The sequence below is a fragment of the Bombus pyrosoma genome, linkage group LG10 (assembly GCF_014825855.1).
Source record: "Bombus pyrosoma isolate SC7728 linkage group LG10, ASM1482585v1, whole genome shotgun sequence".
NCBI lineage: Eukaryota > Metazoa > Arthropoda > Insecta > Hymenoptera > Apidae > Bombus > Bombus pyrosoma.
Window position 1 is genome coordinate 10,267,890 of NC_057779.1, and position 14,386 is coordinate 10,282,275.

Sequence of the window (14,386 nt, forward strand, 5' to 3'; positions counted from 1 at the left end):
ATTTACGAGAGTCGTAAGGAAATAATGAATTGATAATTCCATATGTTGGCGTAGACCACCTTTTGATTCAAATCTCGCTGGGAAAACTTTAAATCAATTCGATTGAATCAAAGTCTGCTGAAAATTTGAATCTGATGGAATTATTCGTAAAAGCAAAATTTATAATAATAATGATACATAAGATTCATAAACGCATGAAACGGAAAAACGGAAAATGTAACAGAATATCTTATAGTATAAATACCAAGATCGATCAGCGATGGAAAGAGAAGAAAATATAGACAAGGGAAAAGCTTCGATCTATCGCTCATAACCGTGTAGACCACGGATTTTTATGCAAATTATATAATATTTCTATGAATGCAAGTAATGCGTAAATGCATAAAAATCCACAGTTTACTGATAAAGTTCTAAACAAAGTAATAATGCTAGATTTTCAGCAAGTTCCTAATGATTTGTTTTTCTTATCTTGGTTTCTATAGGTGTTCTAATAGCTACGAATGGGGCAATATCTATATCTAAATGCCTGTAGAAACAGTTGTGAATATTTCTTGTCTCGTTTGAAATCTTTTTGTAAAGCAATCAAGTAAATATAAAGTCGTTATTTGTATTTTATTAAACACGATGATATTGTTCACAAGAGGAACATCGTACATTAATAATCTCTTGATTTTTATTCCTTGTTCCATTGAGTTTTGCTAAGAGGCGATTCTATTTTGTCGTCAACAACAGGTTTAATTCGAGGTCTTTGAAAACTCCTTCGGCCTTGGTACCAAGGTTCACCGCCTTGGTAACGACTTTGGATCTAAAACATTTTGTTACTTATATATCTCTATATCGGTACTTGGAAGATATTATTGTCTATATCTCGAAATTTTGCAAAATAAAAATTTAATGAAAATGTTTCATCGTATGAAACTTTAACGATTTAACGTAAAGATTTTATATTAACTCATTAACATCGGGAGACGTGAATCGACGTCTCATGTTTTTCAAGAGTTGCCGACGGCAGACACGAGGCGAAATTTTTTTATTTTTGTCAGCGTTGACGCACTTTCCATTTACATATTTACCTTGCAAAATTGTGCAGGAGATGAGACTACAAACAAAGTGTTAAAAGGCACTCTGACATTATAATATATACATTCGTAGATAGATATTGTTCGTACGTGAATTTTTTATCGATATCACCGAGTCGTGAGTGTTCCGTAACTTAAAGTAAAAGGTTCTGAGAAGTACAAAATTTAACTGGAATTGAAAAAAGGTTTTCTATCGCCTAACATGTACACGGGGGTTTATGAAAGTATTTGAGCATTTATAAAATCTTTTCCTTAATACATTACGTACGTTATAAAAGATTTTACATACAGTTCATTAAAGTTCCAAGATACTTATTGCAAACGTACGCTTTTTAAAGATTACAAAATTATTTGCACAGTCGACTCTTCATCATATTATTAATAGTAAGCCTCGTGTATTTAGAAGGACCAATTCTAGCGCTATATTCAAGGCAAGTATACTCACAGTGCATATCAATTTTTCATAACGTATTTGTTTGCAATAAACGTCGTATTTGTGAAAAGTGTTCAAATACTTTCCTAAGTCGCTGCGCATCTATTTAGACATAAATTACTGTAGTATGCAGTACATAACACTACAAACGTTACTTACGATTAGTTTCGTTAACTGTTTAAAAATATAAATTATTTTATAAATCTCTATTAAGTTCCACGCGGGAATTAATAACGGATTAGAGCATAGAATAGCGATATTTAAAAAGGAGACTGGAATTAAAGATTACTTATTAATTAATATAATTAGCGTTACCTGTGGAGTGTTGTATAAATATGTCGACGGACGTGAACGATTTAGATGACGAAGACCAAGATCATACGTATTTGCTACACCACGAACTCCATCCACAATTGGAATATCATTCGTCTTAAAATCGGCCTCTAATTTCGTTATTACGGTAAGATGAACGTCGGTTACGATGTTACCTTCGTTATTGAGTCTTGACGAGACTGAGATGTTACAAATTCCATTTTTGCATACGTCTATGCCGGACTTTGTTCCATTTTCACTCACAATAATTTGAATATTATTAATAACAGTTGGCTGCTTCGTCGAATCGTCCTGGAAATATATCATTTCGATCTCCATATTTTTATTTAACACGATGCAAACAGGTCTTCGAATATAAAACGGTAAAATTACTTACTTGTATAAAATGACTCCTTTTTTTATTCGACGTTCTAAATGCACTCTCACTGTTTATCGCGAAGATAAAGGATTTAGGAATCTGTCGAGTCGTTGCTAATTGATCATTAACTTGGTTTAAATTAAGAGAATCTTTCAAGTAGAAATCGTTCGAGTCTCGTTCATTTTCTTGAGAATCAAATACAATCTGCGAGGAAATCTCTATACACGATATATAATTTTTCCATGCAAACACCGTCAAAAAAACGAAAAGAACGATCTCTCTTATTCGTTTCTCCATTGTTTCTTCGATTGGTACTATTTTTTCGAGCAGAGCCTTCGATGTTGTACGAAGGAATAGCTCCGAGGAAGGGATAAGTATTCAAACAGGATGTATACATGCATGTAGTAATGACAGTGATTGCTGTACGTGTGCAGGAAAATTACAATGACCTCCGTGGATCTAAGTGGCAAAAAAAAAAAAAAAAAAAAAAAGGGAAGACTTGGTCGAAAGCGAAAAGTGTGCTGTCTGAGAAATCGGTGATCTTAATTGCCTCTTAAAACGTTAGGTAACACGAAACCGAAATGAATATTAAGCATTTGGGTTTTATGACTAATTAATGCGAACATGATTGTATGCAAATTAAAAGAAGGAACAACGCAATATGTTACTTTTTCAATGAATTGCTTCCTCCACATGTTAGTCTTACTAACACCTGTTTACGTTGTATCACTGCTTCCGTGTCAATGAGATTCTTTTAATATACAAAATATCCCAGATTTTTCCAGCCGAATTTTGTTAGTATACTTTTATATATTTGGAATTTGTTTTTATTTCTTAAACAACCTATATTTAATAATACATTATTGCTAATTTACGGAAAAAAGGTAATATACTGGCTAACTTCCTTCCTCCTCTCAAAAATTTTGTTAAATAATTTTGCATTAAAAGATGCATAATAGACATGTACAAACGTAATAGAAATAATTGAATGGAAATTGAAGTTTAAAAATTCTAACTCTAAATTACGATGTAAAATTGAATCTCTACGAATGTTTTTTTTCCTCAGTATACTACTATACCAGTATACTAAGAAAATATATTTACTTTCAAATAGATACTTAGTACAAGGATATCAATGACAATATTTATTGTCCTAAGTATCGAGAAAATATACACGATCGTTGTTTGATTTTCACAACTTCTTCAAAGAAGATTTTAAAACGAGAGTACGTGTAAAGTCGTGCGCATTGAATAGAACCCTCGCGGCGAAACTAAAAAGACACGCGGCGTGCGCGAATGACGTTGTGTTGCTCTTTCGACATGAAGAATAAAGGATGACTACTCTGAAATGCACCCCGTTGCAGTACGGTCAGAGTCAGTACACGGGGATTGAAACAATCTCAAGTCCCGTCGTTTACATCTAACGTTTGACTAAGCCGCTACGCAAACGAAGGGTCGCGGAAGCTCATTGAAATTCATTAAAACCCTCGTTGCGTCGATCCACTCTTTCAACTTTCTTATAGCTTGAACAGAATTTAATAATAGCGGACATTACACGATGTTTATTATCGTTCTTGATCCCATAGGCTACTGTTCATAAATATCCGGACACTTCAATAAGAGTACTGAATGTAATAATATTCGTGCAATAACAGTAATTGAATTTGAGCAAACTATAAATTAAATAAATTAATGTAAATTAACGACGAATTAATGCGTTCATATATTTATCGCCTTCGTATAAAATCTGCTTATTATAAATTCAAATCATCTATTTAAAAACCTAGAAACGATATATATATAGCGTGTTTGAAAATGATTTGTCATCGGGGTTCGTGGCGTTATTCTACACCCCTAGATCTACAAAAAAAGTAGTCACAGAATTGACCTTGATCTTGAAATTCAATGACAAATCTTTTTTTTTTTGCATCGTATTATACTCATCATGAGGATCAAGAGTCACGAACGAAACGTGGGTCGCAAACCCAACTATTCTCTTGAAAAAAATGTTAAAATTCTATTAGTTTTCAAAGTCATTTTATTCGTAACGTGGTTATATTTTCCGGTTGGATGCAAGGAGAATAGCATCTATTGTCGCACGTTGATATCCTGATGTTCCTTTCTTCATTTCTTCGTTGCTATTTAATCAACCCCGGACTCGCTTAAGAGCGAACTATACTGAAAATGACGAGGATATCAAAGAGTCGATTTTTAACTGAATTTACATATCCGAATGGATTATATTTACTTAATTAAACGAAAGAATTGCGAAAGAATGAAAAAAATATGGAAAACCGTCAGAAGACAATAATTAATTACAGCCACGTGATTTATAAATTCTCGAAAATGTTATTTTTTATCGTGGAAGATGTACCCGATTGTACGCGAGACAGAGCCAGCGAGAGACACCAGAAAATTAGACACAAGCTCATCTGTCATTTTAAACAAGACGTCACGGTAGGAAGGTACCCCATTAATTTTGTCAACCGACGTTCCCGGCGCTGGGTGCACGAATTACAGGAGTCGTTTAACCAGACGATATCTCACGATTTGATGAACGATTTCCGAGAAAACAAAAACTCTTTCGGCGTCGAGAATTCTCCCTCGGCTGTGTTGCTTCAGCCAAAAATAACTAGTCGAAGGAATCAGGCGACTTTCATCGAGAAAGGGAGGAGAGCTTTACGGTGTTATCGGTTCTCGGTGAAGAAATAGCGAATAACAGGCGTGTGTATTATATCGCTTTATTATGACTGCAACATCTGCGATTTGTACATAACGTCTTTCGCACAATCTCTTTTCGCTTACTATGTACACAGTTTTCGCCAAGATAGAACCGTGTTACGGTTCTCTATTTATAGCTAACGCTTACACATATACATATATGTAAATATATACAAAAATACAAAATGGGTATTGGCACACTCGAAACACTCATCATGTGGCAAGCGAAGCGTATCACATCGTTTAAAAATGTCCAACACGTTTTTGCTCGATTACACGACTTCCTGAGTAAGGAATTGGCAGTTTACGTTGATGCAGGGTTTGGCAACTCTTTGATACGTCGGATTTGCACGATGATATTTCGCCGAATAAGCGATACACTGCCAGATAAATATTCGATTCAGTCTTAACATGGAAATAAATTATGCGTTACATACATCAAATTTCTACCGTGACTTGTTGCTGAATGCTATTATAAAGATTACGTGCCTGCGTCTATTTAATACTCTTTTCACAATACATTACACAATAGACTCTACAAAAACGAGTTTCACGATCCAAGTGTTTATAACTTTTAAAACACTCGATTCGATTCTCTTTCTTACAAAATACATACAAATGAAACTACGTGCCTATAGCGACGAATATTTGTTTGACTTTTTGAAATTCTTAACATTATCGTTTAAGTACTACTATTATATACATGTTCTATGAACGATTTTCTTTTCTCAGTCACGTTTGTAAGTTTTAGAAATCTTCCGGACACAAGATCTATATATTTTGTACGAACTGCATTCGATCTCAATCGTATGACGATTAGACGTATCGGGTCAATTGAGTGTGGAAATCTTGAAGACAGACTATCAGTTGGCTAAACGTCGGTCTTTCGTCCGCGGACATTGCCCAACAATAAGCCATAACTGCGAACAGCTCATCGGGACAATTTATTGGTTGTGCTAATCTATACCCATCTCTGAGGTAAGAAGCCATTTCAAACGCGTCCACTTCCACGTACGGTTGCTGCGCTAACGTCGTAAGTTCCCATAATAAGACTCCGAATGCCCACTGGAACATTAATAAATATATATTAATATTTTCTTTTCTCAATAACAAATTTATGTTAAATTTGTAACAAAATTTATATAACCTCTGGAGATAATAGGAAGTTATAGAACGATCGTAGTTATTCAACAACCTTTGGCAACCTCATATTCGTAAAAGTTTGAATAATACCCATAAATTGAAACGAAGATCGCGTTCAAACTGCATGCTTTTTGAAACCATCTTAATTCTATTTCCTTTCATGTAATTGTGTTATTGCATTTTAAGACTTCTTTTTTCAAAATGTAAGAAGTTCTCTAAACTGAATGAAATATATACTTGAGGATGACTCTTTTTATCGATTTACTTTTATCATATGCGTAAGCAAAAGTAATGAAAACTTGGTGCGACTTTGGTTCTTAAGTTGATAAAAAATTTCCAAAGAAAGTTGATCTACTCACAACGTCGGAAGCAGTGCTGAACGCTTTATTAAGCAAGCTTTCAATGGCAAGCCACTTTATCGGGCGATTCTCGTTGTCGCCGAGGCAATGATAATCCTGCGGGAACAGGTCTCTGGCTAAAGCGTTGTCCGTGATTTGAACCCTCAGATCATCGTCAACCCTAATGAAATACAACATTGATCGTTAAACATCTTCGAGGTGTACTAACTGCTAATACAAATGTTAAGGTGCGGGGCAAAAGGAGCAAATAAGCTAAGCGTGGCTTGGTTTAAATTTGTCGACTGGTTCACGTGGTAATGCAAAAAGTCGCGCAAAAAGGATCTACCAAGAGGAGCATTAAGGCCATCTCCGCGAGGCGAAACAGTAACAGTCGGTAATTAAAGCAGTCTCGAGCCACTGTATTTATTGCTAATTAATGCCGCACGGCCAATTAATATCGCAACGAAACGTAACAACCTTAGCTTTATAACGCTTCAACTGATGCTTCGCTAAAATATTCAGTGCGGTATATAAGTTATAAAAGATCGCTTTTATGCTCGAGCAGAAATTTAAAAAATCCGGTGCAATTAGAATTTCCATGTTAATGGGACATCCGTTAAAAATTGTCAAGTACGCGTGAAATCCAGTTGACCGTCTATTTACAGATGTACGAAATAACTATAAATAAAAAGTAAAATGTTTTTGCTAGAAGCAAGGCTTTAAATAATTCTGCTTTTTACTTACACACAATTCCTAGCTGCCAAGTCTCTGTGCACCAGTCTCTTTCTATGAAGATACTGGACCCCTTTGGCAGCTTGAAGGGCCATTTCCACGACTTCTTGCGTGGTGAGTGCTCTCGGTGGCCCTTCGCTGCTCAACTTGCACCTCAGCAAGAACCTTTTCATGTTCTTGTAACCAGTGTGCGGATACAAGAGAAAAGGCGCGCTTCTGTCTTCGATGGAGACACCCAAAACAGGAAGCAGCGCTGGATGACTCAAACCGTATAGCGCTAAACCCTCCCGTAATAGAAGAGCAACCTTCGAAGCAAAGACAATGAACTCGTGTATATAAGTATATAAAGTCGTATAATAACGTGATAATAACATGGTGATACTACTCGGAACTAATTGCAAATGAGTTAAGAGGAAACTTGGTATGCTATAATTTCATTAATAATGTTGGAAGAGGACAAGTTAATTGGCAGACGAAGGAAAAAATACTTACTTGTGATTGTGATGCATGTTCAGCAGCAGTTTTCACTAGGACATCCCTCGGGGAGGACGCACCCTCTTCGTGATAACTGCCTCTATACACGCGACCGAATGTGCCTTCCATTTCGATGCTGAGGAGGCGTACCCTGCATCTGTAACAAGTGCGAAACATGATTACTTCAGGATTCGTGACTGCACCATCAACGAAACCAATAATTATTTCCTACAGATTCTGGAGTCCTTCTTTACAAAATTATTGGGAGGTTGAAACGATCGGCCGAGTATCGAAACGGAAGCAGCCTGAATAATCGAAACAGGTTAACGTAAGTACTTTAAATCGTTTTTTACATTCGTGTATGCTTTCGGTCTTCCCATCTATACTTGCCAAAAACTGGATAAATTTGCTCCTGGGATACTTCACTCCCGCAATTTGATTTTTCCCATATATGTATGTATTCATTATTAGACTACGGATATTTATGCAAATTTATGACATTTTCATGAAAATAATGGCACGAGCAGAACTACCATAGAGATTTGTTTTATTTATTTAATGTTATAGAGAGTATAGTATCTTGGATATTTTATATATTTTTCTTTTATATATATCCTATGTATTTTTATGTTTTTAAGTTTTTCATAAACGCATAAAAAAGTTCGCAATCCATTCGATATTAATATTTATAACGTTAAGGATACGAATACTCTCTGCTTGAATAATTATTTATAATCAGATACGATTATATTTTATTTCATTAAATATAAGTAAATATCTATAGTATAAGTTTTTAGTAAAACTCATAGTCCGTTAAAAAAAATCAAGTTTACGTAAAATCCCCAATCTCGTGTGATAAAAATTAATCCTAACATAAATAAGAACATTTATAAAAGATCAACATATAAGTGCTTTACATCGACTTCGTTATCAACTTGGTTCGTTCAATGCTTCAATAATCTTATTAGATGCAGATTAATTATCGTATTTGTTAAGTATCGAGCGTGAGAGCGTTGTTCCACTCGTAATACTTTAGCTAAAGAAATATTATCTACCTTTGAACTGTAATTTCTTGAATCCTTTCGTGCAATTCTCGACTAGGTCGATCGTCTAATCTTCTGTAAGTAGAAGTAGACGTTGCAGAAGCAGGTGGAGGTGTCTCAGGTGATAAAAAGGTCTGTGCAGGTCCGACTCCAGTCCCTCTTTCCACACTGCACGCAGAACTCAGACCTCTTGACTCTCTTGAATATCAAACATAATTTCATATGAAATTAAATACGTTTAAAAAACTTATAAATTTATAAAAAATGCATGATTTTTTTTATTTGCAATGAGAGAATTTATAAATTTAATCGGTATATATCCCTTTATTATTTTTCTCTTTTTTTTTTAACCAATATGTCAATTTGACATTAAAAAACAGATTAAATTGGGAAAATCTCTCTCTTGGCAAAGCGATAGTTAGTAGTTTCTAATAAATAATAAAAATACTAGTTTGTAAAGTATTCGGAATAATTAATGACTACGTGATTTAAAATCACTTACTGAAGAGGATCCCGATGCCTCCTAGTCTTCTTGTCACGCACATAATAAGCAATAACGAGAACAAAAATCGCTGCGATGAACGCGCAAGCACAACCGATAGCAGCATAAAACACCTGTCCGCCAGAAGAGGATCCGGAAGCTGCGACAAGAACCTCTTCCGCTCCTATGTTACTTTTATCTTTCAGACAGATTTTCTTTCGTTTAAAGTCCAAACTGGTCGTGTTTCTTCTCGACAGGGAGACATTTATTCGAAGACTCAAGTCGACCTCCGCGTCATACGGACCACAATGCAATGCCAAAGCCCAAGTCTGCAGTCCACCGACTGGAATTTCACCAGCCTGTGATATATTCAGGGAACTACTCAAGGCTGATGGATTGCTGATGTCTACCGACATTGTATACGGCAACTGAAAAGTTTGAGATCATTAAATATTTATAAAGGCGTTACTAACTTAAACATCGAATAAATTCAGTTATTGAGAATGGAATAAAACAACAGAATGTCGATCGAAGTAAATTGTTTGTAATACTTTGCCGCAAAATTTATAAATTATGCAATAAATTAGTTGTGTATCATTAATATACTTTACACGCTTGTATCGAATACCTTGAAAGTTCATATGATTTTTCATTGGCGACCTTTCATAATGATCGGTAATATCCAAAATATACGACAGTATAATAAGTTTCAAATAGTATAATCAGGAAATTTTTCAAACTTGTTCGCATTGAAAAATCTGTAGTGAGAAAAGATATATTTTCTCTGGCGAATCGGTAGAATAAACAAAAAAATTGTTCATCCGTGCGACCCAAATTGCAATTTCACGTATCCCAGCGCGACTCGCTAAATGAACACAAATGAACTCGCATTTCCGTGCCGAGTCACGCGTTTACGCGCACCTGTTTCGAGCGAAATGCGCAATTTCCCGGTGGATCCGTGAAAAAAAGGAAGGTTGGGGAAATGCAAATCACTGGAAATTTCTGATCTACATAGACTGTTTTTCCGCGTGTGAGGGGAAGAACAAAGAACGAATTGGCAGAGAAGACATAAAGAAAGAAGTGGAGAAACAGAAGAAAGTAAAGTGGAAGCAAGGTAAAAGGTATTGTTTTTTAAGAATCGATGAAGGGCGGATAGGACAATAAACAAATGGAAGAAAGTCGAAGGACGGAAAGGGTGAGAGTTGCTACTACTTGCTCGTAATCACGCGAACGTTGAACCTTCCTATAATCTGAAACGTACCATTCTCGGAAGACAATTTGCGCCCAGCGGAGGGCAAAGTGAATCTAGAAGACCGCGGGCGAGAGAAGCCCGAGGGATAAGAGAAAGGAAAGAACGAAAGAGAGAGAGAGAGAGAGAGGGAGAGGGAGGGAAGGAGGGGGACGAGGAAGAAAAGAAGAGGGGAAAAGAGATGCTAGATCAAGGAAAGAGGAGCTCGGTTGAAGCCGAAGAGCTCGTAGCTGATTACCAGCTCGCAATGATGATCGGTTCCCAACTAGCCGCGGAGAAGGCACCTCGTCAACTTGCCTGCTTGTCGCTACCATGCTACACTCCGTACACTACACGCTATACGTTGCACGCTTTGCGTTGTATACGTTATAGGCTACTTCAACTTGCGGTCTTTTATGACCACGAGCGACCAACTACGTGCTGACAGTGAATGCCTCTGTAAACCGGCTAACCATTCGACTTAAACTGTCAGGAATTTTTTATGATTTTTTTCTCTCCATTTTCTGAACACCTCAAAACAACCCGAGACTTTGCAAGAAACTCGCCAAACAACGCGGCAGCGTGAAATTTTACGAACGTGCCGTGTTTCTGAGCATTCTTTTCCTAGAATTGCCTCGGCAAATATTTTACTTAAAATATGCCACTCGTAGATTATCGACCGTGAAAACAGGAATACTAAATTCTCCGAATCGAAAAACAAAATTTACATTTTTGGATACTTCTATAAGCATTTAAAGGCAAAATATGTAATGATAAATAAATACGTATACAAATGAAAATAATGAGAGCACAAATTGATCTCATATAGTATTTTTATATTTTTAAAATGATCTAATTTTGAGCATAATATAGCCTCCCTACCTTGTTTATGTAAATTGGCATGTCTCTTAGATTTATATTATATTTATATTTATACTATTTCTTATATCATATATATATATATATATATTTTTTATAATAAGATTCTAATGTTAAAATTCAGTGTTATACATATTACGTTCTTTGTTTAATTGAAATGTTAAGTTGTTTTAAGGAAAAAATATATGCTTTGATCTGCAGGAAAAGCGGACACTTTTTCCCCGTAATAAAGACTTTTCTTTATTAAGCTTGGATTCATTAACACGAAATTTACTTTTGCCTTTGGAGATAAAATTAGAAGAATTCGAGAGAAAGCTCGCAAAGTGTACTGAAGTAATATTATCTTAGTTTCGGCATAACGTTATTCATATCTTTGAATATCATAACGCTGCAATATAATAAACGAATAACGTAACCACGATGTTGTACTGTACTGAGAAAATGTTAATTATACCGCATGATGCTTCAAATCATATAGAATAGACTTCCTAACTAACGTTAACCTTTTCAAAATATACTGCAATCTCATCCATATTCAATCTTCAGTACTATTTAATTTAAAATTGATGAGATTCTAATCGAATCAGTAGTGTATATTAATTTTTATAAAATCATGTGGCAACCATTATGGTATAAAATATTCTACATACTCTATATCTGGTGAAATGCGACGAAAATGATTTATTATGAACTCTTACAAAATACCGTTTAACCTCAAATGTATCGCCTAAAGAATAAAGTTTGATATAACGTCTGGCAGATAGTCGTCTTTTAACTAAAAGGCCATATATTTCGATGAAAGATAAATCAAAATTGTTGGATTCTAACTCGAATTTTTAACATTTACCAGGAATTTTTCCTATCACATGATTATCATTTGTATAGTAAGAAACTGATTTTTCGAAATTATGATCTCACAGCGACCTAACAAATAGGAAAAATTTATTGAGAGAAACGGTTCTTATACGTAGCATCTCGTAACTATAAAATTATTCGAAACTTTCGATATTTATGTCGTGATTAAATATGAAATATTTACAACCGCACTGAGAAATAATCTATCTCTTTTTTCTCAAAAAAGAAAGAAAGGATAAATTACATTCAGCGGAAAAAAGAAAAATCGTGGAAAGTTAATTTATTCTCGTCTCAGAACTGCAGAGCAAATATAGCACTAAAATTAAACTCGCAAACAATAAAATGAAATTGTAAGAATCATTTAGTAATACGCAGATCACTCTTCTAATTTCAATAAATTTACCTGTTAGATTTTGCATACTGCTACATAATCAGATCTGGTTGCGTTATGTCTTGTGCCTCGTATCTGTATGAGTGTTTTATTTAAATAACTCGAACGTTAATTATAAATTAAAATCGTAACAGTCTTTAGCTATTCTAGTACACAGCAGAAAATATACGCACGCAATTTTATACGCGTTTAACTTTTTGTTCGTTTACTAAGTCATGAAGATAATGTGATATTGAGAAGTATTACTTGTGTACGAGTTCGTAGAAAACGATCGAAAGTACAGTGACGAATGAATTATTAGTGTGTTGGGGAAAATGCTTTTTGCTAACGCGCTCTCGTTGAGGACGATGGTACTTTGACAAAGTGGCGGCGAAAAGTGGACAGAATGCAGCACAGTGTCGGATTGACTCGTCGACGATGTGCGGAAAAAAAAGAACAGATCCGAGAGTAGGACAAAGTGGTCCAGCCACTTCTTCGAGATGTCTCGATGGAAGAAAGAGGAAGAAGGAGAGGAAGAAGCCCGGAGACTGATGGCCAGCGTCGAGACATCCGTCACCTTCGCGACAAAACCGAGTGCCCCGAATGCTACTTAAGCGCACCAGCTACCTGCCAATCAAACTGACCACTTTTGAGTCACATCGAACCTTTCCCTCGACAAATTCATTCCATATCCTCAAACGAAAATTTATGGAGCATCAAAGAATCTCGTTGTTCGAAAAGATGTACCTGTATCGAATCGGTATTATGTCTATACTATATCGTTTTAATTAAAATCTTCCGCCTTTAATCACGTACATTTGACAATTTGAAAAATCGAGTCAATCGCGCGCCGAAAAATTAAAAATAGCTTTTAAAGGAAATGTATCTTTAACTTGAAAATTTTGTTCCAAATATTATTCTAAATGGAGTTCCACTGCACTTTCCTTTGAAACATTCATAGGTACAAATAAAAACGAATCCTATTCATTTCTGCTCGATAAAGCATTCTTCCGTTACTGATTTCTTGCTTCCCAGCACGATATTAAATCCCTGCGGCATACTATTGATAATTCTCTCGAACGCAGCCCGGATTGGCGAGATTTGCAACGATTTTAACGAAAGCGTTCTTCATCGACTATATAGAAGGTCTCCTTATAAATTCATTTCGACGAAGAATACCATGGTGAGTGCTGCGCCACTGTGGCATGAATCTGAGAAACGGGAAGGACCGACATGCCTCGATAATCTGGATAAGTACGTCTCGTAAGGGCGAGGAACGGAACGGAGAACAAGGAAAGAGTGAAGGCTTCGAACAGTTGCTCAGTGACCGTTCAAGCTTGAAGAGTTTTCATCAAGGATTCATCCGACAAGATTCTCTCGTCTGTGAGATCTCGGCGTCACACGGTTTCCATCGTTAACGGGCGAATTTATCGTACCTCGCTCCTGGTGACTTTGATCCACCGTGGCGACCAGTCAAAGAAACGTAAATAGGGAATAAAGCAAACGGAAGATACGGAAGCTGCATTTTAAGAGCCGCTAACGCTTCTTTTCATTACCGGGTTCGCGTTTCCCTTGCGTTTTAAAGTCGCAAGCTTTTTAACCTCCTTTCCCTCCTCGAGATTTGCGTCGTTTGAGAAGAATTATTTCAAAGAAATTACATCAAAGGTCTGTGCCTTTGTAAAACTTACCGGCCTACCGGCGAGATTTTCCCAAGTGAAATGCAGCTTGTGAACTTGCGCTGGCACTGGGACGACGAATTTAATGGCATACTCGTTTATAACGCCTTCTCTTACGTAAAACAATTCTGCCTGAAGACCTGCAACAACACGACAAATATTTTATCGATTAAAGCTCTCGAACTGTTATTAGTAGATCGTAAAATAAAAACGTCAGGACTCTTATTTTTTTCTTTTTGCGAT

The 14,386-nt window shown here is 35.9% G+C and overlaps 2 protein-coding genes across 2 annotated transcripts in view; both read right to left on the reverse strand.

Moving 5' to 3' along the window:
* Positions 1-152: 152 nt before the first annotated feature.
* Positions 153-3,159, reverse strand: LOC122571608. The gene is made up of 3 exons (XM_043735572.1): positions 2,222-3,159; positions 1,828-2,136; positions 153-805 (listed from the first exon to the last, which is right to left on the reverse strand). The coding sequence occupies exons 1-3, from the start codon at positions 2,498-2,500 to the stop codon at positions 674-676; spliced, it is 720 nt and encodes a 239-aa protein (XP_043591507.1). The 5' UTR covers positions 2,501-3,159; the 3' UTR covers positions 153-673.
* Positions 3,160-4,928: 1,769 nt separating this feature from the next.
* The window catches only part of LOC122571601 (tyrosine-protein kinase Drl-like), a 29,140-nt gene continuing 19,682 nt past the window's right edge, over positions 4,929-14,386 (reverse strand). The window contains exons 2-8 of the mRNA XM_043735559.1: positions 14,156-14,283; positions 9,157-9,563; positions 8,667-8,852; positions 7,630-7,768; positions 7,150-7,442; positions 6,427-6,586; positions 4,929-5,989 (exon numbers count right to left, since the gene is read on the reverse strand). Of these exons, the coding sequence (XP_043591494.1) occupies positions 5,741-5,989; positions 6,427-6,586; positions 7,150-7,442; positions 7,630-7,768; positions 8,667-8,852; positions 9,157-9,563; positions 14,156-14,283 (1,562 nt within the window). The 3' untranslated portion in view covers positions 4,929-5,740. The remainder of the gene's footprint in view (positions 5,990-6,426; positions 6,587-7,149; positions 7,443-7,629; positions 7,769-8,666; positions 8,853-9,156; positions 9,564-14,155; positions 14,284-14,386) is intronic.

Bases quoted from the DNA above. Each gene is read 5' to 3' on its own strand.
- LOC122571608 (XM_043735572.1), bottom strand. From the start codon at position 2,500: ATGGAGAAACGAATAAGAGAGATCGTTCTTTTCGTTTTTTTGACGGTG. The intron at 2,137-2,221 runs GTAAGTAATTTT...ATATATTTCCAG, and splicing joins AAAGGAGTCATTTTATACAA to GACGATTCGACGAAGCAGCC. The intron at 806-1,827 runs GTAACGCTAATT...AAAATGTTTTAG, and splicing joins ATTTATACAACACTCCACAG to ATCCAAAGTCGTTACCAAGG.